Source organism: Phycodurus eques, chromosome 3 (assembly GCF_024500275.1).
Source record: "Phycodurus eques isolate BA_2022a chromosome 3, UOR_Pequ_1.1, whole genome shotgun sequence".
Classification (NCBI taxonomy): Eukaryota; Metazoa; Chordata; class Actinopteri; order Syngnathiformes; family Syngnathidae; genus Phycodurus; species Phycodurus eques.
The window spans coordinates 5,786,204-5,813,437 of NC_084527.1; the positions used below are offsets into that span (position 1 = coordinate 5,786,204).

The 27,234-nt window shown below is 41.1% G+C and overlaps 3 protein-coding genes across 6 annotated transcripts; 1 reads left to right on the forward strand and 2 right to left on the reverse strand.

Annotated features, from left to right (window-relative positions):
• The first annotated feature begins 1,061 nt into the window (after window positions 1-1,061).
• On the forward strand, window positions 1,062-7,031 carry mtx3 (metaxin 3). Of its 3 annotated transcripts, XM_061671739.1 has the most exons (9): window positions 1,062-1,163; window positions 2,224-2,293; window positions 2,393-2,469; window positions 2,542-2,634; window positions 2,715-2,897; window positions 2,997-3,073; window positions 3,271-3,428; window positions 3,609-3,697; window positions 4,994-7,031. In XM_061671739.1, the coding sequence occupies exons 1-9, from the start codon at window positions 1,083-1,085 to the stop codon at window positions 5,087-5,089; spliced, it is 924 nt and encodes a 307-aa protein (XP_061527723.1). In that variant the 5' UTR covers window positions 1,062-1,082; the 3' UTR covers window positions 5,090-7,031. The 3 variants fall into 3 exon arrangements, with proteins under 3 accessions (XP_061527723.1, XP_061527724.1, XP_061527725.1); XM_061671740.1 differs by lacking the exon at window positions 3,609-3,697 and having other exon boundaries at window positions 4,994-5,086; XM_061671741.1 differs by lacking the exon at window positions 4,994-7,031 and having other exon boundaries at window positions 3,629-3,670.
• cmya5 (cardiomyopathy associated 5) lies at window positions 6,259-19,797 on the reverse strand. The gene is given in 15 exon segments (XM_061671742.1): window positions 6,259-8,349; window positions 8,430-8,606; window positions 9,641-9,758; window positions 10,669-10,802; window positions 11,088-11,235; window positions 11,364-11,510; window positions 12,520-12,654; window positions 12,728-12,852; window positions 13,498-13,520; window positions 13,649-13,867; window positions 14,134-14,229; window positions 15,358-15,801; window positions 15,804-17,927; window positions 18,034-18,667; window positions 19,191-19,797. Coding segments are annotated over 15 exon segments (4,902 nt in total). The 5' UTR covers window positions 19,307-19,797; the 3' UTR covers window positions 6,259-8,087.
• A 58-nt stretch (window positions 19,798-19,855) lies between these two features.
• Window positions 19,856-26,759, reverse strand: tent2 (terminal nucleotidyltransferase 2). Of its 2 annotated transcripts, none has more exons than XM_061671738.1 (15): window positions 26,709-26,759; window positions 26,235-26,362; window positions 25,835-25,909; window positions 25,523-25,766; window positions 25,337-25,448; window positions 25,182-25,270; window positions 25,046-25,103; window positions 24,547-24,613; window positions 24,381-24,457; window positions 24,166-24,294; window positions 24,039-24,082; window positions 22,889-23,025; window positions 21,868-21,959; window positions 20,408-20,487; window positions 19,856-20,309 (listed from the first exon to the last, which is right to left on the reverse strand). In XM_061671738.1, the coding sequence occupies exons 2-15, from the start codon at window positions 26,342-26,344 to the stop codon at window positions 20,223-20,225; spliced, it is 1,401 nt and encodes a 466-aa protein (XP_061527722.1). In that variant the 5' UTR covers window positions 26,345-26,362; window positions 26,709-26,759; the 3' UTR covers window positions 19,856-20,222. The 2 variants fall into 2 exon arrangements, with proteins under 2 accessions (XP_061527722.1, XP_061527721.1); XM_061671737.1 differs by having other exon boundaries at window positions 19,858-20,309; window positions 25,835-25,933.
• Window positions 26,760-27,234: the final 475 nt, after the last annotated feature.

Here is a 27,234-nt window from a genome sequence, read left to right on the forward strand (position 1 = left end):
GACATGCGCCAATTAAAAAAGAAAGAAAGAAAAGAAATGATGTAGTAGGCATGCTGTGTATGTGTTTCTTATGGATAGAGATCTAGTTTGTAAAACAGTATTAATTACCAGAGTGCAGAAACAAAATTAGTAGAGTAGACATTCTCAGTAAGGCACACATCTGAATGAAATGAATGATTTGGATTTTGTGTGGAGCTTTGGTATAGTTGTTTTTCATTACTATTGTTATCATCATTATTAAATATTTTTAATCATCCCACTGGCCAGCACAGGGAGGCACACGAAGGATCGTGGATGAGGACGATCTCCAAGTGGCCACTTCACGGCGCAGTTATTGGATTGAAGATCCTTACAATAAAACACATAGAATATTAAAAAAATAATAATAATAATAATAATATTTGTGATCTCATTTACATCATCTGCCCGTGGAGGTCTGCTTGCAGTTCAGTATAAACGTACTTTGCGCACTTTGAACTCCCGGACTCGAGCAAATAAGTTTTTCTTCTTCTGCCATTTCAAAAACTGTCAATGTGCAACTTGCGCGCCGCATTTTAAAGGGAATGAGAGGAGCCGCTTTGATTGGACAGGACTGAAGTCGGCTGCGATCACACCCTCAGCATCGCAGATGTCCCTCTTTTGTTGCGCTGGCGACGAAATTACCAACACCGCCGTCTTGCCCGCCTCTGCCCTGTTACGCCACGCATCGAGTCGGATTTATGCTAGCTAATAGATAGTAATAGATAATAAAATAGAGCCCTTTGTCTTTTTTTTTTTTTTTTTTTTTTTTACATTCCTGTCGTTATCCGCAGAGTTTATTTTGACAAAGTAGAAAAGTATAAATATCTGTGTTCAAATGTAGGGGATAAAAGTTATAAGTCGTTGTAAAGGAGGTGACAGATAGAGTAGGGCTGTTTTTACTTTACTTCCCTATTGGATAGCAGTAACAGCTACGCGTGAAGAGTGTCTTCCACACGTGGCCAGGTGCTTCCAGAAAAGTGACGTCACCCGGGCGGCCGCTGACGTTATGGTTAGCAATGTATGACGTCAGCGAGGGAGCGACCGCCTTCCTCGGAGCAAACATGGCGGCTGCCATGGAGCTACGATGCTGGGGAGGCGACTGGGGTCTGCCGTCGGTCCACAGCGAGTCGCTCGTCGTCCTGGTAACCTTCACGTTCGTTTGCACGGACAAGGCCGTTACTCACGTCACTTTCCCCGGCGCGACATTGTTTCCTCTTTCGCCGTCTCCTCTCCGATTAGCTTCCATGCTAACCGAGTCGGTCCACTTCGCTTGTTAAGAACGGAACAGGCGGTCGTTATTAAACATTGCGCCGACAAACATGTCTGCAGACGCAACGTGTGAATATTAGCGACTGTAAGTTTTGTCCGCGCTCTGTGGCTGTTTGTCAGACATTAAGAGCAAAACGTGTTCCTTCAAGGTCAGTACAGTCAAATTCCTGAGTTACTTCTCCCACTGTTTGCTTGCACTTAATTCAAACACATTTATTGTCGTAGTTGTCATTTGTTATGTATTGTATTGTATTGTATTATCTATACAAGGCTGCCTCCACAGATTTGCCACTATTAGTCCTTCTGCAATTTTAGCTAGCGTTTAGGCATGTGGCATTAGGTGATGCCGTAATGTTAAATGAATTCATAATTAGTGGTAAAGTGTGCTTTTGCTGCAACCTGGCATGCCTGAAACTCAACGGACGGATTCGTAGTCTAGTTCGACTTGGATTGCTGATTGTCTGATTTCAGATCATTTCATGATCATTTATGATAATTGCAGAATCTTTTAATTAGACACAGCCTCGGGCTGAACTGGATCCGCCGTACAAATATAGGTACGTACGATAGATACTTTTGCTTTAAAAGAAAATACTGTATTGATGAGTTCTTATGCGTTTGTGGCTACCGCGTAGAGTATTTCTGATGCCGATGGATGGACGAAAGCTGATTTTCAGGCGGTCGCTCTTTAGCTATCATTACCGGCAGCCTCTCAAATATTTCCAGATGCGTCCTGGAGACGTTTGCAACATTGCGTGCTCACCATCTTGAATCTTGGTGATGAGATTGAAAAACGCCCCTTTATCATTATGAAAATGTATGTGGGGCTTTATCCGTGCGTGTTTTCTCCCCCCTTTCTTGTCTACCTGGCTTTTCTTACCATCTATGTTCATTCAGCTGTTGTTGTTGGTTGTTTTGTTTTTTTTCTTTCAGGCATATGCCAAATTTTCTGGGGCCAAAGTGAACATTTCTCCTATAGACTGGACATGGAAAACTCTGACAGGTGGGCTGAAGCAGAATTATTACCAGGGTTTGTGCTGAAGGTTTGAAAAATGCTTTGATTTTTGGATAAGTGTTGTTTTTGTTGTTTGTTTTGAAACAGCAACAGTGCCTGAGCTGGTTTGTGGCGACACGTCAGTGAAAGAGCCCTCACAGATTCTCAACTTCCTGCGAAAGCAGGTATGAGTGCAATCCTTGTACGCGCTCAAGCGCGTGAATTTGAAAAGGATTGGATTAATTTGTCATTTTCAGAGGTTTAATGCCGACTATGAGCTGACTGCCCGTCAAGGAGCTGACACCATGGCGTACATTGCTCTCCTCCAGGAGAAACTTCAACCTGCATTGGTATCCAGAGCCCTCCTCAATCTTGAACACCGATAAATGTTTAAAGTGTGACTACTGATTCTTTGTTCTCCACCTCATAGTTGCACACTTTCTGGTTGGATGCAGAAAACTACGCCAATCTGACACGACCGTGGTTTGCCTCCCGTTCGCCGTTCCCCCTGAATTTCCTCGTGCCCGGTCGTCATGCCGACAGCGCCCGCTCCCGCATCCTGCTGACCAAAGGAGGGTCGCGGCAATCCAGAATCACGGAGCTGGAAGGAAAGGTAAACAAAGGAGGCTTTAAAAAAAAAAAATAATAATAAAAATAAGTGAACTTGTACTTGTTGTCATATTTTCCTCACTGTTGTTTCTCGCTGTGTCAGCTGTACAGTGATGCTAAGGAGTGCCTGAATCTCCTCTCCTACAGACTGGGAGCAGCAAGCTACTTCTTTGGAAACTTGTACGTAGAAATGGCAAACATTCACAGTAGACAATAGTAATTTAAATCCATTTGCTTCATACGTAATAAATAAGAGCTCACTCTAGAGGCGGTTATTCCTACTCAGTGTATGAAATGTGAACAGAGTAGTAGAATATAGTTTCTCACTTTCTTGCAGTGCAGTTTACTGTATTTGTCACTTTTTTGTGTGTTTGTAGACCCACCAGCCTGGATGCTTTTGTGTTTGGTTTTGTGGCTCCGCTCCACAAGGCCCACCTCCCCAACAGCCCCCTGCAGAGCCACCTCAGACAGCTGGAGAACGTCACGCACTTCTGCGACAACATCCTGGCGGGCTATTTCAGCTCCGCACACCCGTGTAAGATGTGTACACGCGCAGGGAAAAAGTCCCGCTTTAGCATCAACACACACAGATTTGTAAGCACAAGGCAAGGAACATCTTCATGCTTGCTGGCTTTTGAGGGGCTAACTCTTCCTGCTGTTCCACTAAAGCTTGGCCAGCTCTGTGCTTTTTCCATGGGAGTCCTTGTTTTTCCAGGTTTTCCCCCATCTGTTCAGGAAACAATGGATGCCAACCTCCAGAAACTAACTCAGCTTGTAAACAAAGAGTCCAACTTGATAGAAAAGGTGCTTCTGCTTTTCTCTCCCCCACCCCCACCCGTCTTTGCATGGTTGACAGCACTTTCTTATGCACACTGGCCACAACATTAGGTACACCTGAGTTGTTGTACCATAAAACAGTTGGTGCAGGTGTTCCTAAAAAATGGCTGGTGAATGTGACGTGAAAGGGGAAAACTGCAGAATAAGTAGATAAAGGTTCACAATGCAACATCAGACAAAAACAGCAAAAGAAACGCATCGAACGCCTCTGGAAAGTATTCATATTGATTCACTTTTTCCCCCCACATTTGATGTTTATAGCCTTATTCACAAGTCGAATGCTTGTTTTCCCCCTCAAAATTATACACATATCAACCCAGAATGACAATAAGCTTTTAAGAATGGTTTTTGCTAATTTATTAAGATAATATGCATACTAAAGGTTCTCACAGGCTTTGTTCAGTACTTTGTTGATGCACCTTTTGCAGCCTCAAGTCGTTTTGAATATAATGCCACAAACTTGGCACAACTATCTTTGGTGATCTTTGGCCTTTTCTCCTTGCAGCACCTCTCAGCCAACATCAGCTTAGAGGTGATTTCTTAGTTTTAGTTATTTCAATAATTTGCCAAAATATAAAAAATCTTTTACATGTATGTTATCATGGGGTGTCATGTAGAGTTGAGGGGGGGAAATATATATATATATATATATATATATATATATATATATACAATATAAATAATGACTATTTTATTTTGGAATAACGCTGTGACCTAACACAATGTGGAAAAAGTGAAGAAGCTGCATGTGAATATTTTCCGGATGACCTGTAGGTTGTCCTTGTAGTGTTTTTTTTTTTGGAGGGGTGGTTCAGCGTAAATTAATCAGAATTGTGCTGGTTCAGTTCCGCATTTACACAAAAACAATGTCGTGGAGCTTAAAAGCCAAACGTGAATGCACTGCTAATATTTACTTGCGTATGTCAGGTTTTAACTCCTGCCTACACATATACAATGATGAAGCGTGTTGAAAATACATGACTTGAATAAGACTTGGGTGGACGTTGCTGCACATGCATGTGGTGTTTTTTTTATTTTTTTTATTGTTGTTTTAATACAAAGTGACTTTGCCATCTACTTGTCTGGCATGCAAATAAGAGCGTTTTCAAACATTTAGCATTTTCCATGTGAACTAACTTCCAAAACTCAATCGTACCCTGAGTTTGATATATGGATGGAAGGCCACAAAAGAAAAATGTAGGTACTGTATTTCGACAACAGATTTTCGACATGGCTGCTAACACATTGCGTCTTTTCTGGCAGATGGATGACAACCTTCGCAGCAGCCCTCAGCACAAACCTCACCGGCCAGAGCCCAAACCCAGTCTGCTCGTGGAAAAAAGCTCAATGCCTGCCTAACCCGTGACCTCTGACCCTTCCCCCATAATCCCGCCTTCTGAACGGAGGGAAGACCACCTTGTAGATGATTTATTGAGCGTCATCAAACGTGAACCACAACGTAACTGACCGTGTCTGTAAAAGCAATTTGAAAGTAATGATGATGGCTTTCAAAGATGTCTGTGCGAAAGAGAAGAAAGTATGGCATATGGTCTTTAAAAAAAGAAAGGTAGAAACCTCACGCACGATGGCAGTTAATGATAGAATGGAATTCTAAAGTGGTACTATATGGGGAAGACAGAACGTTCAAATGAAAGTCAAAGGGAAAAGAAAATGAATAGTCCTGCAGAGAACGTAAACGGTGCTGCTTTGACACTTTGTTTCTCCAGAAGGGAATTTGACTTTTATTTGTTCGACCCTACAGATGACGGACATCTGTCGTTGCAACAAGGCTTGAGACCAGGGCTGGGCAAAGTATGGTGCCCAGCGCTACATTCTTTAATTCGACCCACCGAGCATTCAGATGATCAAAAATCCTGTGAAATCCATCCATCCATTGTCTAGAGTACGTATCCTTTTTGGAGTGGCAGCCGGCTAGCACGAGCCTATCGGCAGTCAATCACATAGAAGCGGACAACCATTCACAGTCACTTTTACACCGTCACTGAGTGGGAAGGGAACCAGACAGTCCGTCAAGTAAACAAATATACTGTACCACCAGTGACTTGTTCTGTCATATGTTTTGCATTAATTTAGCTGATTCCACCCCCACCCCCAAAATTGGTCAAAATGTTTATTTTTTATTAAATTCATTTATCTCAAATAATTGTGTCAATACTACAATAACCAAGAGTGAAACAAAACATTTTATTGATGCATTATTTTTTTACTTATTTGAAATCTAAACAATTAAATATTTTCAAATACACCTTACTTTTTTTTAATTGTAGTTTTGTTCCCCTCATCTAAATGACCTGGCGTGTCCGCCCCTTTCAAAAATCTAATATTGTGAGCACAGACGTTTGCACCCTTGCTTTTAGCCGTTTAAAAATACAAGACAAAATGTCCTGTAAAGTGAGGTGTCATTTCCGTTCTGCATGCAACCCTGATTGTCGGAGAGCCCCTTCCACTTTTGGGAATCTTGTATAATTGTAAATAGAATCTTAGGGAGAAAGAAAAAAAAAACGCTAAATGCAGTTTGCTCGATATACTGGTTCAGTTTATCACTGTAACATGGTTGGGAATGAGGTGCTGTGGCGATTTAATGTAATAGTAATACGTGCTGAATTTTCCTAGTATCTCCTCATGATCTAAAACCTGTGTCTTCATTGAAGGCTGTTAAGAGTGGCCATGCTGGAATCGAACCCGGGACCTTCTTGCTGTGAAGCAGCAGTGCTAAACACTCTGCTATGTGTTTTAATGCCAGTCGTTATTGTTAGCTGTTCCTGCATTATGTAACTATCACTTGTTTTACCCAATCTTGAAATGTTTTTTGTTGGTTGTTTTTGAATTGTTTTTCCTCCCTTGTATTTCCTTTTTTTTTTTATGTTTTATTTTAAACGAGTGTTTTAGACGCTACGAAATATACTAATCACCACTGATGCATTCCTTTCAATGCAACATATATTGAAAGAACTTATTTATTTCCTGTGTGCAGACTTGTGAGGACAACTACTGGTATATGCTTTGCTTTGTGTGCCTTCGCTTCTTCATTATATCTTCATTTGTGGTCCCTAACGACATCTGCAGCTACTGTTAATGCACTTTGAATGGAAGGTAACAACTCTTCAAATGAAATATGAATAAAATACAATAACAATGACGTGTTGTTATTTTAAGTTAGATTTAATCACATCCGTTATTATATGGCAAACTGTCTGCTTTCAGTCTTTTCAACTAAGCCACTGCAGCTTGCCTGCTCACAGTGGTTGGCCAGTTTACAGCATGGCTGGTCATGCCTTTCTGATAGTCTGTTTACTTGTTTGGAGCATAGAACACTCTTTGTTTGTAGATGGCCTTTGGCTATAGAGAGAAAAGAAAGAAAGAAAAAAGACTAATTGAGAGAAAACAATGCCAGGCCGACATCAGATAGTGTCCCAGTTATTGTTGACATGAGAAAGAGACTCCTGCTGAGTCTTGGCTGCCTACTTAGGGAGTGTGTGAACAAACCACAACCCAAAACAAACATTTTTTTTTTCTTCTTCCAATTACAACTGTGTTAAATGTTAATGGTCAACTACATTTATCCAAATTGCCTGTGCTGGGACTTTAAACCTGTTGCATCAGCCACGATATTTTGATGCTGTACTACTCAGATATAATACAGTTTGTAAATATGTCTTCAGCATGTAACAAAGCAGAAATAATCTTACGTTAATAGGCACTAAAATTCCAGTCAACACTGAGGCCAGCTAGTGATGAAAGTTGTTGTGGACTGAATCAAAACATTCCGGTTGAGCAAATAGAAAAAGAATCATGTTCCTTCATCTCAACAATATCCGTCTCCAATCAAGAAATAAATAAAAATGGAAACAACATAGAAATAAAAACACAACTGATCGCACTGTTAACAAAAATAATTATACAAAAAAAAAACAGGTGTATTGACAATAGGAAACAAAAGTGCTGCAGTATAATTCATTGAAAGATTAATCTATATTTTAGGTTGAAGAGTCTTTTTTTTTTTAAACACCAGATGCTAGGTTTTGTTATGTAGGTGTAGCAAAACGGAACAATTACAAAACAGTACAAAACTGATATGCCGCCTACAATTTACAAACAAGACAACGTGAAGAAATCACTCAAAGGCCCTTCATGTCAGTTCAGTTGCATTTCATATCCTAAATAATGATTTGTGTCATCAATATATTTGATATTTACAAGTTTATAACATTGTTACAAAAAGGATCTATTCAATCACGCCATGTGAGTGCACAGCAATTGGACTTTACAATATGGTTTTGTATGACGGCGAGCTTCATCATGCTAAGTTTACACCAACAACTTCCTGACATGAACTCTAATAACCGTGGAGTATGTCCGCGAACTCCGGCACCTCCGTCACCATGAAGACGGCCAGTCGGCCCGGCACCTCCGGGGTCAGGACAGGGTGGCACGGCCTGGCGAAGTCGTGCCTGAAAGACCCCAACAACTGACCCGTTTGCGCATTGTAGAAACACAGACGCCCCTGCCGGTAGTCGAGGAGCGTGCCCACCCGCTCGGGCGACTCCATCACAAAGACGCAGGACTGAGTGGCACCGTGGAGCAGCTGATAGCTGCAACTACATGAGCACAACCGCAAACAAACTCCATAGACAATTCTAGCAAACAAAAAGGACAGATGTTTGTGTTTTTGACCTACCCAGATGGTGACGGGATGCACTGGAAACACCACGAAAGCTTGTTTTCCCCCAGTGGGCACTTTCTTGGCGCTGAGCTGTACGTGACTCCAAGCCTGTATGCTGCACATCCTGACACGATGGTCTCCCAATAATGGTGACCCCTCGCTGGTAATAACTCACCTAGGACGGATGGAGGCCTGGAAAATATAAAAGACGCTGCACGGTAATTATTGTTTTTTTTATTTCTATTGAGACACATGAAGGACGTGAAAATGGAAGAAAAGGAAGCAGGAACAGCTTCCACTCTTGCGGGAAGACTTTGTACAAGATTGGAGCGCGTCTCTGGTCGGCGGTTACTGTTGATGGGCTTGTGGTTTGAAATCTCAGTTCTGTTTCATTCCATATTTAATAGGGTGGAGGTGGAGTTTTTCTACACCAAATACATCCAAAGACCCCTTTAATAGGCCTTCATTTGGGGCTTTGTCCAACCCCCGATTGGTGCGTCTCAATACTTTTGTCCTTTTATGCGCAACTAGAAGAACCTCCAAAGTTGAACACACTCCACGATGCTTGCTTGTTCTAATTTCAAAACCAATTTCCCACGGGTAATAAAGTGAATTCATGTATTAGAGTCAAACTGTTACCGTCATAAAAGCTTTATTAAATGCACAGGCAATACCTTAAGTAACATTTTACTGTCCATACACATATGGAGAAGTTGACCACTGGATAATAAAACTAGAAAAATATATAAAAATGATTTTTTTTTTTTTTTTTTTTTTTTTTTTAAATGACAAGACAAAGTAGAACTACTCACGCTTTAGCCAGGACCCATCCATTATTTTATTTAGTCATGTTGGCAATTAATGAATTTGTGTATGTATGAAACTGATACTCCATTAATTGTACGGACTCAATGTAGAAAAACAATTATTCACACCCATTTTATTTCTATGGTTATCATACTTTGTATCCTTTCCATCACCGGTAACGAAAAAAGCCAAAGAAAAAGCAAAACATGCTTGTGGGGTTAAATCCTTTAGTTTCAGATGGTCACTGAGCTAAAGTTTCATGACATTTGCTGATGTCTCCTGGGTCATCATACGTGATGTTTCTTTATGGATTATTTTGATCATCTTTCCAGAACAATCCCAACTCCAAACGCTATGTCTTTTGGGGCGTTCAACTTTGAGAGTTCCGCTGTATAGACTCAAACAAATACTGTACTTACTGTTTTTCTGTAGATGATATGTGCTCATGAGCATCTTGGGACAGGTAAACAGCGGTTTGGTCTTCTGACAGCTCCAGAGCAGGATGAGCTGAAGCATTCAGCAAATGAAACCTTGTTCCTAAAAACAGTCATACTGTTACATTTTTAAAATAGTACACACTGTTAGGACAACTTATTAGGTACACCTGCACGATATATTACAGGGGTGGGCAATATATGGTCAGCGGGCCACACACGGCCCCCTCCATTGGGTAATCTGGCCCCTTGAGCGTATACATGATCAAGAATCCTGCATTATTTGTTGCATTCGTTTAACTTTTTTTCTAAACTGCTTCAATACAGCATTTATTCATTTTCAAATGTATTTTTCTCTTTAAATAATTGGTAATTTATTTATTGTAAAATAAAAATAAAATAATAATAATAATTTTATATATATATATATATACAGTACATACATTTAACATTTTAAATTAAATGGGTTGATTAATTATAATTTAATTATAAATGCAACTCAAAATGAGAATCAATTACAGTATTTTTTAAATAAACCATTTTACATTTTCACCATGTTCAGAATTAACTAACCGGATGCAAACTCATGTTAAATGGGAGTCCGCACACACCTGCCACCACTTAAAGTGCCTCCGAATAACCCCAAATAAAGCTCAGCTGTTGTACTACGCTTAGGGTTAGGTCAAAACGTTCCCCCTCGGTTTTTAATCGGACTATAACAAAATTTCCCAAACACATTTGTGAAAATAAGAGGGCGTGCAACCACAATTGATTTGTATAGGTAATTTGGCCACATTAATCATGGGAAAAGTTTTGAAATGATTTATCATAATTTTTTTAGATCTCAAAAAGCTGCCATTTGAACACGGGTGTGTAGACTTTCTTATATCCAGTCCAAACACGATGATGGACTTCTCCGACGTGTCAAAAGTGAACATTATTATCCTTATAAAAACACAATTTTCAACGCAGTATTTGGTATTGTACGTATTTAAATGGACGTGTTTGGAAACCTTTGGTTGAAATGAGAGCAGCCTCGCTTTGTTCGCTAACTCCAGCTTCATTCACAGCTTTGATGTAAAACAGATAATTCTCATTGGGCTGCAGCCGAACCCCGTGTTCACAGTTTTTTATGCCAGCGATGGATCTAGAAGAATAGCAAAGACATACAAATACAGTAGAGTTAGTCACGCATACACTTACACTACTGTGCAAAAATCTTAGGCCACCACTAGCTTTGTTGTTTTCATGACCTTTTTTCGCAGCAGTTATTTCAATAAAAGGGGGCAGAAAGAGGTGTTAGCAAACACATTAATTAGGGTTCTATTCCATTTAGGTCATAAGGAGGCTGTTGCTCAATAAATGAAATCATGAATTGTTTTTTAGTAATTTGGTAAAAAAAAAAAAGGTGTTAAATCCAACATGGCCCCACCTAAGCCCGTCTCCCTCCAGCTCGTACTGGCGACAATACTCCAAGATGAAACTCTGTCCAGGACTCCATTTTGCTGGGCTCCACCTCAGCTTGGCCGAGTCCCACGTGACAGTGCACCGTTCGCTATCAATTACCGGCACTGACGGAGCTGTATATATATTAAAAAAATAATAATTAAAAAAAAAAAAAAAAAAAAAAAAAAAAAAAAAAGAAAAGTCACCCTTGTATTCAATGTATGCTTTGGATCAGAGTTCTGGCATCAAGGTGCGCACTGACCAGTGGTGAAGACGAGCCTCTCGCTGGGCAGGGAGCAGCCTGTGTAGTTGACAGCCATCACCCAAACTTTGTAAGACTTATCAGGCTCCAGCTCCTCCAGGACGCAATAACTCTCCTTGACGGTCACGCGGTATTCCTCGGACACGGCTGTGGAAAGCACAACTTCACTTAAATTGAACTCAAACTGCATGCTTGTGGACAATCATAATGTAATGTCATGATAAACACATGCTTTAATAAATGTACCTATTCTTGATATTTCTTAATTCCTTAATTTTTATTGTACACTGAACACTGAATGTTGTTTATTTCTGCATCATGTATCTGGAATATGATAACATGATGAGGTGAGATTTTTATTTTTATTTTTTTCAACCCCACCCCGGTTTTCTGATCTCACCGACAATTCTTTTGCTATGTTTATGGTTATGGATGCCATTTTTGGCCAATGTTGAGATCTTAAGCAATGTTACAAACACAAAATTCTGTAGGACCGCTCGGCACTCCCAGTGGACCACATTAGATACAGTTAATACTTTTCACCTGAAATTTAAAGTTTACGGGTCACTTAAAGTATTAATGTCCCCCAACGTTTTATTTTATTTTTTTAAAGTGCATTTATTTCAATAAATTAATTATAAAAGTATTGTCAATGTCATAGAAAAAAAGGCTTTTTTAAAATAATAACATTTCATAAACTTTTGAATGGTAGTGCATTACATTTTTCAAATAAAGATTTGTTTTAAATACCTGTTTGTGTGGACACTGCCTCTATAGAAGTGGGCCTTTTATCGTACAACGTCAATAAAACTGATCATTGAAACATACACCAGTGGGCCACAATTTACGGCACATTAACAAATCCGGTATGAGAACTGTGTTTACATTTTGCTTTTATTAAAAGTATTAATACACTATTTTGGTTGTACTTGTACGGTACAACTGTAGTGTAGAACTGCATTGCTAACTCTGACAACTGTATTTTGCCAATTGCTAAACGTGGTAAGTATTATTATCGTTGCAAAGTATCTTGCATTGAATTTCATCAATGACACTATAACAAATGTAATATATTAGTTAGTATATATTATAAATGTATATATATGGACAACAATGGGGGACAGTTGAGCAGAGTGCCACCATATATTTTATCTACCTCCCTGCGGCTCCTCCATGCAATAGACCTGAAAGCAGTCAATGACGTCCCCAGGGTTGACCCTCCAGTAAACGGCGACGCTGGAGCTGGCAGCCGATCCCGCCTCCTGGGGCTCCAGCGTGGGCCTCTGAGGGACTGCGGCGCAGAGCGGGAAACATTTATCACCGGCGCCACACAATTTGACCCGCTGCCGTCTGCACGCGCACACCTGCAATTCCCTTTCGTTGCGCGAGCTGTGAGCCGGAGGCGTTGCCTTTGGCGTAATCCTCAAACACCAGCAACCCCTTGGAGCCCAACTCTAGTGACATGGTCGACTCCAGAGCTGCCTTGAGCCTGGGAAATGATCAAGAACATCCAGAGCATAATCTGTACATAATTCTATTATTGTGGTTGACGTTGTGATGTGGTGAAGGACTTTACTGACTCATACTGTATGTTTCAAATATTGTATGTTTCTGACAGCTGCATCTCAAGAAAGTTCATTCATTTCTGAAGCTCAATTCAAAAAGTCAAATTCATTAAACACATGGGGAAAGTACTTTTCAGAAGGCCAATCCCTACCCAGTGTTTATAATAATAATCACATTGTTTCCATACGTAATATTCTAATTTCTTGAGATGGTGAATTGTGGCTTTTCATCAGCTGCATGCTATAATTTTCAAAATAAAGCCACGAGATTCTATATTTTATTGAGACACAGCTGTGTGTATATATTATATACATATATATATATATATATATATATATTTTTTTTTTTTAATTATTATTTATTTATTTATTTATTTATTTTTTGGAGGGTAGTGACACAATAGAGCAAAATGACTATCCAATGACGTATTTGTTGTTGTAAGAGCTTTGGATACAGTTCTATACAATACATTGGATCTCATATTAAGCTGATGTACCTAATATTGTGGCCAATCAGCGTATTTTCTAGCACAACAGACTCCATTGAGATTACGTTAAAGGCAAATTACCTTGCATGAATGTCCTCAGGGGTCTGAAGGGAAAACACATGGATGATATTGATCAAAGACTCGACTCCTACTTAAAACAACGCATTCATAACGGAGTAAATTGTACATAAATAGTGACTGATAAACGTCAGAAGCCATCAGAAGGACTTACCCGAGCGTCCGCGTCAGCCTCTCTGGCCGTGGTCTCCAGGGTAGCCTTGGCCGAGTCGATGCTCTCCCGGAAGGAGACGATCTGGTCGTAGAGCTGCTCCAGCTTGGCCTTTTTCTCCTCCTCCATGTTGACAGACATTTCGTTGTAGCGCTCCATCACCAAGGCCATCGCCTCGTCGTTTTGCGCCTGCATGGCGGCCTCGCTCTCAACGCACTGGTCCTGGGGGACGGAGCGAGCGCCAAATGAATCATTCTTCACGAACTGGGGTGCATTCATGAACCACAGAGTTTGAAATTCAAAGTAGTCCTTCAGATATACTTTCACTGGCCACAAAATTAGGTCCACTTACACCATCTAATGAGATGTAAAGGTTAACAAACATTACAGGATTCTTGATAGTGTAAATGCTCGGTGGGCCGGATTAATGAACAAATACTTTGCCCAGTCATGCAGTAAATGTATAAACTATATATTCAGATTTATACCTCCACAGAGTGGTAGGCCAACTCCAGCTCAGACACCAGGTCCTCGATGTTCTCAGACCTCTCCTGCAGCTCAGAGATCCAGTCACTCAGTCGCTCCTGTTACGTGGCAAAAGTTCAAAACTTTAGTCACACTTCCGTTCATGCATTTATTTTCCATGCACCTCTAGAAGTAGACGACTTTTGACTTTCTTTCCAGAGTTTTTTGGCCTACGAAAAAGGCTCTTGTTTGATGTTAGTGAATGTGCAGGTGTCACTCTGATCGAGTCATTGCTGATATAAAAAAAAATAAAATAAAAAAATAAAAAGACTATTAAAACATTGTTGACCCAATGTTGGCCCAGCCTGTGTCAACAGATCACATATCAGTGCCCACTTGCTGGTGTCACAGAGGACCTTTTCCAGCGATCAAAGCAGAGTATTACATCACAACTGTTCAATGTGCCTGCGTGCATCCTGCCAGCCGCCAACATGGGTGGAATAGTTCATAACCCACTTAATGAGAACCACTTAACTTCAGGTCACGACGAACCAAACAAACGGTCAAGAGACAAACAAATTTAACTTTATGCTGGACAATGCAAATTACATCATAAGGTACTAGTTGCAATGTCTACCCACCTCTGTATGCAATTTAGGTAACCAAAATATGACCATCTCTGCCAGATCTTCATAAATTGATTTAATTTCACAGTGGAAGTCAATATTTTTTGAAGTTCCAAATATCTGTGACTTTAAGGGTGAGTTTGCAAAAAATTAAAAGTAAAAAAACCGAACACTTCATTGTTAAAAAAAATGTCATTAAGACTTGACAATAGTACGTGGTGAATATGTATGTGAAACAAATAAGCCGTCACTGGCCCGATCTTGTGCCTCTTATTCCATTTACAATAAATTTCCTTGGGTACAGTGGTTTCTTAAAATTACATTGCATTACATTAGTGGCACAAGATGGAGACAGAGAGGGCTGATTTTTTTTTCTCAGATCATATGTATCAGTTACTACTGTCAAGTCATAATAATTGTTTTAACAAGTGTCACAAAACTAGTAATTAATCAAAATAAATGCAAACTCCCCCTTTGGCATAGCATATAGCAATGTACAGTCCAATTAAATCTTTATATTAATTTTTATAATATATCCATCCATCCATTTTCTTACGCTTCCACAAAAGAAATGGCTAAACTTGTTCAATATTGCATGCATATATCGGCATGATACGTTACCCTGATGTCCTCAAAGGCTTTGTCCACTGCAGTCACCTCGTGGCCATCATGGTCCCCGGAGTCACAGGCATCCTGAGACAGCAAACACTGACAGGTGAGACAGAACCAATCCATCCCCTGAAGCTCAGCAGCCAATCGGGCCTGACGGTGCTCCTCGGCATCAATGATGTCATAATCAGCCTCAATGAGATCTTCATCTCCAAACACGTCCACATCCCTCTTCTCTTTGGCCACCTCGACCTCCTGAACCGACACTGGCACTGGTTCCTCTACATCTCTCCATAATTGAGGTTCTGCTAGCTCTCTGGTGTCCTCTTCAGTTATCATCTCATAATCATCACCTGTAACCTCTGGAACGGCTTCAGGTGTCTCATTTTGAGCTTCCCTTTCTCCCCCTTCCTCTCTGGAAGAACCGATCTCGAGATCTGTGTACGTTTTCATAATGTCTCTTCTGGGGCAACTTCTACCTTTTCTTCTACATCTGCAGCATCTGGTTGGAGGTCCTTCTGATGCGGCAGAGATAAATCCTCCTGTGGGGTAAAGCTCCTCAGAGGGGAAAAACCGCCTTCATCTTTGTTCCTCTCGGCCATCAGGTCTTCCAACTCTGCTTTTCCTACTGAAGGTGTAGGTGTGGACGTCTCGTTCAATGTTTCCAACTGTCCAACTGGTTCTTTCGGCTGAGGCAATGATATTGTTTCCACGGTGTCATGATCAGATGTAGTGACATGTTCATATTTCGTGTCCAGATCAGGAAGAGTCAGAGAATCACTTTTTGGAATCCTCTGTGAGCAAGGACTCATGTTTATGTCCATCTCTACAGCTTGGCCTTTAGGGACAAGGACAATCAAGTGGTCGTTTATTTCAGTCCTCTGAGTGTCAGCCTTGCTGTCTTTTGAAGGTGCCTCATCCTTATGTTCAATCATCTCCTGCTGTGTCTCACCTGATTCAGTTGCTTTTTCTTTTACTTTGGTTTTGACATCCAACCCCTGATCAGGCACAAAACAGGCCAACTCGTCAACTGCAACATTCTGTGGCAACACATCCACTCTTGTTTCACCTTGAGGAATGGTTGTTACATCCTGAAGATCAATCCGAACCTCAGTCTGGGGCACCATTTCATCAGCTGTCTTCTCGGTTACCTTGACGAATGCATGCACCCAAGGCTCACAGTCAGTAGAGACCTCAATCGCAGCTTCCCCAGGATCAATCTCCTCTTTCTGATATGTTGTTTTCTCTTCTAGTGTCTCCATTTCAATGGAAAGTTCTGAAGTCTCCATTTTTCTCATTGCGTCTTCTGCTAGGATCTCATCTTGGCTGTCCTTATGAACAGATACCACTATCTCCGTCTCAGCTGCTGCCTTCTGACTGATTTCCCCTACTGTGTCTTCCTGTTGAAGCTTGTCGAGAGTTTGAAGACCCTCAGCAACTGTAGGTGGCATCTCATGTTCCTTTTCCTGCACTGCATGTGTTTGAGACAGATCTTGGGTTTCACTTATACTTTGATCACTGGCTTGCTGGTGCTCCTCTGGTGTCTCTACTCCTAAGCTCTTAAAGTATAAAGGTGTGTCAGTGAAGCCCTCAGGAATTCCATCTTGAGCTTGCACACCTTCCGCCTTCGTCCTATCCTCGTGAATTGAATCTACAGAAACAAGACGCTCTTCCCTTTCCTCATAGAGGCATACTCCTTCGCTTGCCATATCTGGTACTTGCTCTTCAGACTTTAATGCTCCTGAATCTTTAACTGATGCAGTGTTGACTGCTTGTGTTGTGTCCTCTGTCTTGGCCGCGTCTTCCTCCTCTTCCATAGCTCTCATTAGACAGCCCGTCATTTCAAACTTACTCTGTGACCACATCATCCTCCTGTCCCTTTTGTCCTGCACTAAGTCAACTGGAAGGTCTACTGTGGGGGTGTCATCTTTCAAAATGAACTTTTCCAGGTATCCGTCTGCCTCCTCTGAATCAGACAAGCATTTCTTGAATGATTTTTCAGACGTCACACTCTCTATCTCGGAGTATTCCTCGTCGCTCTTTCTCCTCTCGCCTACAGCATCCTCATAAAGGTCAGAGTACAAGAAGGACATGGCGGTGGGTTCTTCCAGCAGGATGGGGTCGATGATCTTAGGGGGTCCAGCGGAGATGTAAATAGGGGTGAGGGTTGTTTCTTCACTTCCAAACAACACTGAGCCGCTCTCCTTCATGGATCTCTGGCTCTCTCTTCTCACTTTTGAACCTTCTTCCCCTTCATCGGCTCTTTGCTGCATTTCATTAGCAGGAGCTCCCTCTCCGTAGAAGACCTCATCCAGGTGTTCCCCAACTATCTCCGCTTCTGTCACAAACACAAACGAGTCTGACGTGCCGTCTTTGACTACCTTTGCAGGCATTGGCTCCACTTTGCATTCCCTCACAGGATCTTCCACCTCCTGCTGAAGGTCTGGAGCTTTTTGTCCAGGAACCACCTCATCCAGCAGTGTAAACTTCTCAAAGTAGTCAATGTCTTTGGAGCCATTTTCTGGAGGGGAAATGTGTCTCAGCCCATCCTCCGCTGAATGCCCAGTATCTTCCTTTGAAGGCTGTGGATTGATCACAATGTAATTACTCAAAAGAGGATTTTATTATTAGTATTTTTTAATTGGACAATTTATTTATTTTTTTATTATCATATGCCTCAATAAATACCTCATTGCATTCCAGTATTTTCACCTCCTGAGGCAGACCATGGTTCTGCGAGATTTCGTTGAGCTGATTTCGAGATCGGATTTTGGGAGTCTGGTCCAGATAAGACAGGTTGTCTTGTAGTTCTGTGCTTTCCTCTTCATCCACTGTAGGAAGTTTGGATGGGACTCTGATGTTAAGAATCTCATATCCCTCTGAAATCAAACTAAATAACTGCTGATCTTTGTTTTTGTTCCCCTCAAAATCTGTCTCTGCTCCTTTCTGCTTCTCATTAGGAAGAGACACCTCTGCCATCTCGGGTCTCTCCACTCCCAGTGCTGAGGTTGATCTTGAACTGCCAGATCTGCTAACCCTGTCCTTCAACCTGCTGTTCCTTCCCGACCTTGTTCTGCGACGGACTATTTTGTCCTCCTCAAAGATGATGGTGATTTTCCCTGCAGCTCCAGAGCCTTCCATGCTGCATGCTTCAGAGAGAGAGCTGGTCTCAGAGGCCCAGGGAGTAGAGCAGCGACTGGAGGCTGTCTCCCAAACGATACCACTGTCCTCGCTCTGGACAGTCACCATGGAGAATGACGGATCCACCATCAGGCACTGGAGTTTGGGCTTCACAGACTGGTCCTGGACAACCTCACGTAGACTGGAAATCGAAAGGAAGTATTCTTTAGAGAGTAGCTATATGTGCTGTCCAAAGTAAAAGGACTACAAGTCAAAACTTGGTTTAGCAACATGTGCCTGATCGAGAAGACCATCGAGAGCAATGCAATAAAAAAGTCAGGATTAAAATGTGCACGGACTCCAAAACAACAGTCAAGTAATAGGAGAAGCAAGGACTTCTAAAACACACCATATCGGTTACTTTAACTATTTATGACAAGGCAAGTATATGTGTAGCACCCAGCATGATAAACGAGAGAATGCACTGGCAGAATAGGGCTGCCCTCAGTACCTAAACTCCTTGGATCATCACATTATAGCTGGAGAGTAGTTTATCATTTTGACTTGAATGACAGTCCTTCTTCATGCAATCTGGATCATGCTCTCCAGCCACTAGTACCTGAATTTTACAATATCCATATAGTACAAAAACAAACCGCACAAAATACGTTGAGGAATTGACCTACTGGGGTTATTCATCTATTGATATCGAGTGTGGTCAGCACCTGTTTTGCAATTCCTCCACTTCGTCCTCATCGTCCTGGTTGATGACATCTGAAGCCTCACACTGGAACTCTGTCAGCTCGGTCATCTCAGAGTCCAAACTCTCACATTCCTCCATCATTACTCGTACTCAGTGTATTTTTTAGGGTGTTCTCGATGCATCCGCTTTTGAGTCGTAGAGCGTTGTTCTGTTCCGTTTGTGTCATTCTATGTTGGGAGGGGTCCATCTGACTCAGCCCAGGCCAAAAATAGACTAAGTGGGGAATGAAAAGAGGGGAGGGCAGGGAGTACATGCAGGGAGAAGGCGCTCAATCTCATTGGGTCTCGAGTCAGATGCAAAGTTTTCAGTGCACAAACTACATTCTTACAAAATCCCAATGGCAATGTGGGCAAACATACATGACGTGGACATCAATCTTTACTAATGAATTGTAGCTGGAGTCGTGTAACTTTAAGATCAAAATCCCCTTTGCCAAGTTAAATATAGGCCGTGTGCTGAAACAGTATTCCTCCGTCTCCCCTGCTGTTCTTGGCAATGCTTAAACAGGGCCATTCATACACACAACTTTCATATTTCCTCCTTAGTTTGAAAGCCTAAAAAAAAAAAAAAAAAACTATACAACAGACTTTCACAAAATGTTTTGTGTGCTTGCGTGTAGTTACACGCTAAAAATCACAAGTTAATTTATCCAGATTCTACAGTAAAGATAAGCAAACGATTCCAGCGCCTTGGTGGAGCAGTGGGCTAAACGACAGAAAATCCAGCATGCGTCACAATGAATTCAAATAGATCACCTTTAGTGATTTAATTTCTTAACAAAACTCAGAAACACGTACAAAAGACACTTGTTATGTGACAGGAGGAAGACAAAAAATAAATCACACTCAACATCAATTCTTTACAACGAGTGGAAGCAAATCATACAAAGCTGCAGCGGACTGGGATGTTTTGAGAAAGATGGATCCTGTGCCTCTTTGGGAAAAGGTGCACTGATGAAGAAGAGTTCTAATAACACATCGAGTCATGTAACGCCTCATTTCCAGGATGTTTCCTCTTCAATGATCTCTTGTACAGGAAGAATTGAGTTCAGGTCCATCTCCTTCCAAAGTATTTGCCAGGACTATGCAAACAAATGTAACATGGAAGAAGAGCATAAAAAGAGCAACAACATAAGGAATATTGTCCAACGTTTTTTAAAAAAAAAAAATTCCCACATACCTCAAGAAACTGAGATTTAATGGCATCAAATTTGGCTTGCTTGAAGACTGCCCGTGCAACATTTTTCCTCTCAAACGGCTCTGAAAGAGAATACCACGGAATTAGTCATGTCCACAAATATTATTGGGTCATATTCTCCCATTATATATTATTATTATTATATATATTATTATTATTATCATCTCCTGTTCATGCGCACCCTTTTTTTTTTTTTTTTTTTTTTAATTATTATAATTTTTTTAATAAACATGCCTGGCTTGCATAATTTCCAGCTAGGCGCATTCTCCCGTCCAAACTTCTGACACACGCATCGCACGTAACCGGGAAACGTGTGCAGCCACCAAAGAGGCGGGACTCATTTAAGTCCGAGGCTGGCTGTAAATCATGGAGCATGGAGCTTTCCTGAGACTTGTAAATATAAAAGAAATCTATTTGGAAAATAAAGCACTTTAAATATGAAAATACCTTCTGTAGCGGATGTGTCGTCGCCAGTGTGATGTGTACACAGCTAACACGCTAAGGGCAGAATGTGTTTTTTTTTCCTTTTCTAATGCTGTATGAATTAAATCCAATAAAAAAATATTCAGAATACTGTGTTTACGATTGAATGCATGATTGGAGGTCCACCAATAAAAAAAAGGGTGTGCCTGTGATTTTGTAGACCTTGCTTCCGCCACAGACCGTCAGAGTCATAGAATCAATTGGAAGAACAAATGATTCAATATCTAATTCACCACTGCACCAACATGACTGTAGTGGGAGCTCTGTGCTTTCAAAAAAAAAAAAAAAGAAAAAGAAAAAAAGCTGCAAGCAGCATATTTGAAGATGAAATGCTTCTCGCAGAAGGAAAAAATAAAATTCACTGGCGCTGATATTTTCCCCAAATTAATATGATACACTGGGAGGAAGAATAAGTGAACCCTTGGACTTAATAACTGGTTGACCCTCCTTTGGCAGTAATAACCTCAACCAAACATTGAATCTACAGATCATACGTCGATAACGATCAGGATGAATTTTGGATCATTCCTCTTTTCAAAACTGTTGCAGCAATTTTCCTGGGAAAATATGGCCAATTATGTACAATGACAATGAGTGTCTCTTTTTTTTTCTTCAAAACTAATTCTAATTGGAGCGTTGAATCAAGTATAATAAACAAAGTTGTCAGTTTTGACTAACCATTTTCATTGCCATGTAGGACCTGTTCCTCGTTTTTTTAAGGCAAACATTAAGTCTGGAAAAAAAAATTCTAAGTATGCATAGAAGAAATAAAATGGCACTCAGTAGAGCACCAAATTGTATACCTTCAAATACCCACCTGCTGTGTCTGCCTGAATCTTGTAATTATTTCTGAGAAATTTAGAAAAATGGCAACACCCCCCCCCCCCCCCTACAATAATTAGCGCATAAGGATTTTGTTGTAAATTCACTGTTGTGGTGCAGTCAGAGAATTTGCTTACCTTCCACACATATGAGTTTGTCGTTCCACTTTGGATGATTCTGCTTGGGCAAAGCTTTGCCAGCTCGAACAGAGATCACGCTCTTCTTCCAGCTGCATTACGGAAAAGATTCAGGATTATTCAGATGTAATTGGAACTAAGTATCCTCAGATTAATTATCTCTGTGGAGTCTCATTAGATTGGGAAGATGTATCTAATGATGTGGCCTACTTGACTGATTTCAAGGGAGCTCTTTGTTTTGCATCAGAAATAACAGAAATGTCATTTATAAAGCACTTCAGACATTTCTTTGATCAGCATTATTTTTCCCTTATTTACAACATGTTATTTTTGGTTTCAAGAATGTGTATTTTCTATTTTCTGACATCAGGGTGAATCAGCGATGACTCATTATTATGTATGAATCAAAGTGACGACAAACATATTCTACTAGAAAAGTGTGGTGTGACATACTATTTCCTCAAGTAATAGCCAGGTGTGTTTATTCACTCAAAGGGTAAAGGGAGACCTTTTACTTTAAAGATAAAAAACAAACGATGGCAGCGCTTGTAATTTTATTTTCGGAAGAGGGAAAAAGTTGGCGTTGGAGATCAAGTACAAAAGCGTCTGGTGATTAAAACAAACCATGGCATCTATTACAGCGAAGGCAAGGAAATAGTAGTGATGCACAAACAATAAAAAGAAATCAACAACAAATAAGAATGTGTTCGGGTGTTCCACATTGTGACGGATCTCTTAATTTCAACCAAAATCATGTCAAAGAGAGCCCGGACACTTCTACAATGTGCCAGCCCACATCATACGATGTCAGGCTTAGTGCTGCGGAAAGCCAAAGGTCACACCTGCCCCTGGCACTCAAGCAGAAACACGAGCGCAGCGACGAGGAAGGACGAGAGAGGGAGGGAGAGAGAGGAAGAGAGGCAGCTGGCGAAGGGAACGGGAATACACAACAAGCAGAGAAAAGCAAAACAGAAGCACGTGAAGCACATGCATCGGCACAGTGTTGTGTTGTGCTGTACACCTGAATTCTGTCGCATAATATCGGAGAAAACCCAGAAGTAGCCTTCCCAGAGACGACTGGTTTTGTGAGTTGTAGCGGGGGATGTTTTTAGCTGCCTCGGGGATCCTGTCAATCTCCAAAGAGGGATCGAAACACTCCTAAAAATCAAGACAAGATATTTACAACTCTAATATGATATTTTATCACTCGTGTTTTATGGTTACAAATCCAGTGCAAAGGCCATGTCAACACAATACACCTAACGTGACTTTTGTTTTACTCCCGTCACATTCCCTAGTGGCTATCCTTAGTACATGTATTTTTAAATGTATAGCAAAGGAGTCTTTTTTTCTCCTCTCCACAATTTACAAAACAATCCCCTGTGTCTTTTAATAACATCTCTGTAACATGCTTTTGTCAAAATACCCCACCCCCGAGGTTCAAGAATTACAAGATATTTTCACAGCATGTTTCTCATTGTGGTAAAATTGAATTGAAAAAAATTCTTTACGACAAAGTACACTTGTTCCTTGTCCTATACCTGTGACATGTTGTGATAGGCAGAACACTTAAACACTCTTCCACTAGATGGCAGAAGGTACAATTGACCGGTGCATCTACCTGTTTGTTGCCCTTTCATACACTGTAAGGTACCGTATACAGATACTTTTTGTAACATTTGTTTAGTGTACTATGAGACTTTTCTAATGGATTGTTTTTCTCTCCATACTTCCCCCTTAAAGAAAGTACAGTGGACTCCGCATACTCAGGGTTCGGCACTCACGGATTAACCTATATGCGGACTTCTTTGCATTTTTTCCCCCCTTGATTTTTTATTTTTTTTCAAACCAGTATTTAGTTTTCTTTTTTTAGGGGAACTAGTCCCGAAAACACTTAGTGGTGTTTTATCCCTGCTTATTTGACAATTTTTGGGGTTAAAACCATTACAAATTCCAATGCAATTATAATGAGCATCAATTATCCGCGGATTTTCGCTCTTCGTGATTCGGCTCGATCCCTCTTCCTCACGAACAACGGGGTTCCACTGCAAATGACTAAAAGTGATCTATTTTAATTCATTATGAAGAACACTGGATTTTTCATGTTTGCATTTATCTATGCAACTGTCAATCTACACAAAAGTAAGTTGTGAAAAAGTGTGACGACTTACTGGAAAGTCCATTTGTAGTGAAGGAAGCACTGGTTCTTTGAGAGCTGCGATGGCAAATAAACTATAATGCATCCTGGAATGAGGACTAAAACGGGTGCCTGATGTGTTTGCGTGTGTGTGTACTGACTCTGGAGGTAGTGTAGCACCATCAGCACCAGTGCGTAGCTGCTTAACGTTCCTTGACTGGCATCGTTAATTTGATGGTGCCGTGCCCACTTCTTGATGACAACGATTAGGGGTCGTATCCTGGGTTCAACTTGACATACAGAGGGTCACATGACCAGGCATGTTTAGCCGTCCTCTAACAGGTGGACGTGACTTCTGAATGGTGAGAACAAGTACCGTATGCATAACTCTTCAGGAGGAATGTGTTTCGGATGCCCACTGTGTTGTTGACGTTCAGGTCAAACACCAGATTGCTTGAGAGAGAACAACATGCATTATTCAATCTTGGATCGGCGCACGATGCGAAACCCAACGTCGGTGACAAGTGTTGCTCCTACCTTACCTGCCTTTTTCTTGGAACCTGAGGATCGGCACTTTGGCTCTGATCAGCCGCATCCGCTCCACATAAACTAGGAAGAAAAGCACCGAATTTGGAGTCGTCCTTTATTCAAAAACATTTCATCTCACCGTGGAAATAGCACCACCTTGTGGTGTTGGAACTTGTGAAGGACCGCAGATGTGGGGAAAATATTACACAACATAGGTGTTTCTAGCACGTCTGGGTGTGCGCAAGCACCCATATACTGAATCAAAGTACCCCTAAAATGTTAGCAAATATTTTTTTACTGTACGTCCTTTTTGTAATCATACTTTTTTTCCGGATAATTTTACTTTTTTCTCTCTCCAATGTGGCCCAAATACTTCATTGGAGCTTTGTAACACACATTGATTCCAGGATTATTAACTTAATTCTGATTTAATTGGCATCAAATGAGGACAGTTCTGGTATTATTTGCAAAGAGTGTAACATGAAATGTTACGAAAAATATTTTTGTACTCACTCATTGACCTCATAATCCTTTGGAGGGCAGAGAGTACAGCAATTGGATCTGCTTTTTTCTGAAACAAAGATTTGTGATTATGAGAGCAAATCTGCGATAGTGCAAAAGGCTGAGTCAAAAGTCAAAAGACATTTACACTTTCATGGAGGACATAACACAAATCGGCGTCACTGCTCCGACTGGCTAATCCGCTCATGGTGGATCCCGTCAAATACAGCCGCCCCACTGTGAGAAAAACAAAGAAGTGACGAAGAAAAGACAATACAGAGTAAAGGAGTCATTCATACGCACTTTCTGAGACTCGCTCGTCTCGTTGCAGCCAACTTCGGCACTTCTCTTTCCGACATAAATCAGAAGACTGCTGCTGGCACATCTCGAACAGCTTCATCACCTGAGCGCTTAGCTGAGGGCACAATAACAGGCAAACAACATGAAAACATAAACGGTGTGATAATATACTGCGTCATCTCATGGTACCTTGTCGTCGGCAAAGAAGCGCATGTTCGTGGAGCTGTGTGGGATCGCAGGCACGTGAGGGTGCACATGGGAATGAGGGTGACTAAAAACAGAGGATGATCTCGAGGAGCCCGCCACCGCATGGTCAGGACTAAAAGAGCGATGAGAGTGCCGACTGACGGGATGTCTTGAAGAGGGGAGGGATGATGAAGCGTCACCACGTAGGCGCTTCACAATCGGGGAGTCGTGGTCCTCCTGTTTCCTCCTGTCAAAGCATGGGAGGTGTTAAAGCCCAAATGACTATAAATGTCAATAATAATCTTTGAGACATACTTGCGCCAATTCTCCATAATGTGAGGAGGTGGGGGAGGGGCCAGTGGACGAGGCTTCCAATCATAAGTAGGTAAGCTGTCATGTACAGGAACATCATACCTGTTAAACACATTATGTCAAACAATCCATGAATCGGCCAATATATTTGCCAGTTCAACAGATTTGCATCTAAACAACAAAAAGTACTGAAACATTGGCATGTGCAGTCTAACGTTTAGAGAAAGTCAATGTACTGTTGGGCTCATCCCGAAATTTTCCCCAAAAGTTGAATGAATATCCCTAACTCTTTTGGGGGTGAGTAGTTTACTTGTGTAATTTGGCATAAAAATGGATAACTGTGACAAAAACCAAATATAGCCCACAACATATTTAGCCCAATCCAAAAACGACAATGGCTCACCCGTCGACCCCTCCGTGCTGGAAAAAGGGGGGATCCACCTGAGCGGGTGCGTGATACGGCCTGGGGTTGTAGGCTGGTCGCCTCCTCGGTGATGCGCCGTGTGGGAACATGCCTCAGCGTCAACAACACTGATATCGAAGATTAAAAAAAATAAGAATTATAACAACAACACAATTAAAGGTAATGAAACAGTAACTTTTATGATAACTAAGTGTTCCCTAGAAAATCGTAAGGATCGTGAAAATGGCACATTACGCTTCACAAGAATCAATAAGAAACTTGTGCTCAAGAGGCAGTGCGCTAGCTCCTGGGAGCTAGCTAGCTAGCGCTTCAGGCTAATACACGCAAGCGGCAATCCGGTGGCGCCTCAGTCGACCATTTAGACATAGATAAACACAGCAATATTATCTTAGGAAAGAAGCCGGTTGCTTTAAAATTTTATTTAATAACAAATTACGCGTCTTCAAGACCTACCGTTTCCAAAAGTGCATTCAACGGAGGTATCCACTTCCTGGTTGCGTAATCTCGCGGTATCGTGACGTACTGTTTTTTTGTTTCGTTTGGTTGTTTTTTTTTAATTAAAGGACGCGTAGCAACTTTTTGTCGTCTGACTCAAGAAAGACGTCACATTGACTGCCTCTAATTTCGCGTCACAGTCAACTAAGGAAAATACTTTCCTTGTTGCAAGATATGCCAAATTGCGTTTAATGAATGGACAGCGATATGTTTCACATTTGTTTTTAGATAAGCCTCATTACTAACTACGGGCCTACAAAGGTTTATATATTATTTTAGTCATACAAAATTTAAGGGGGAGATTGCACCATACAACACTAATGAAGACCCCTCTGCATTTACCAATGAAATCAAGTGCTCACAAACACAAATTTAGATTTGTAAACAATATGTTAGTCTTTTGTGTACTGTACGTAGAACAACTTCAAAATCGCTGATTTAGGCTTGTGAAAAATGGGATTAAAAACAAAAGTGCTGCATATGT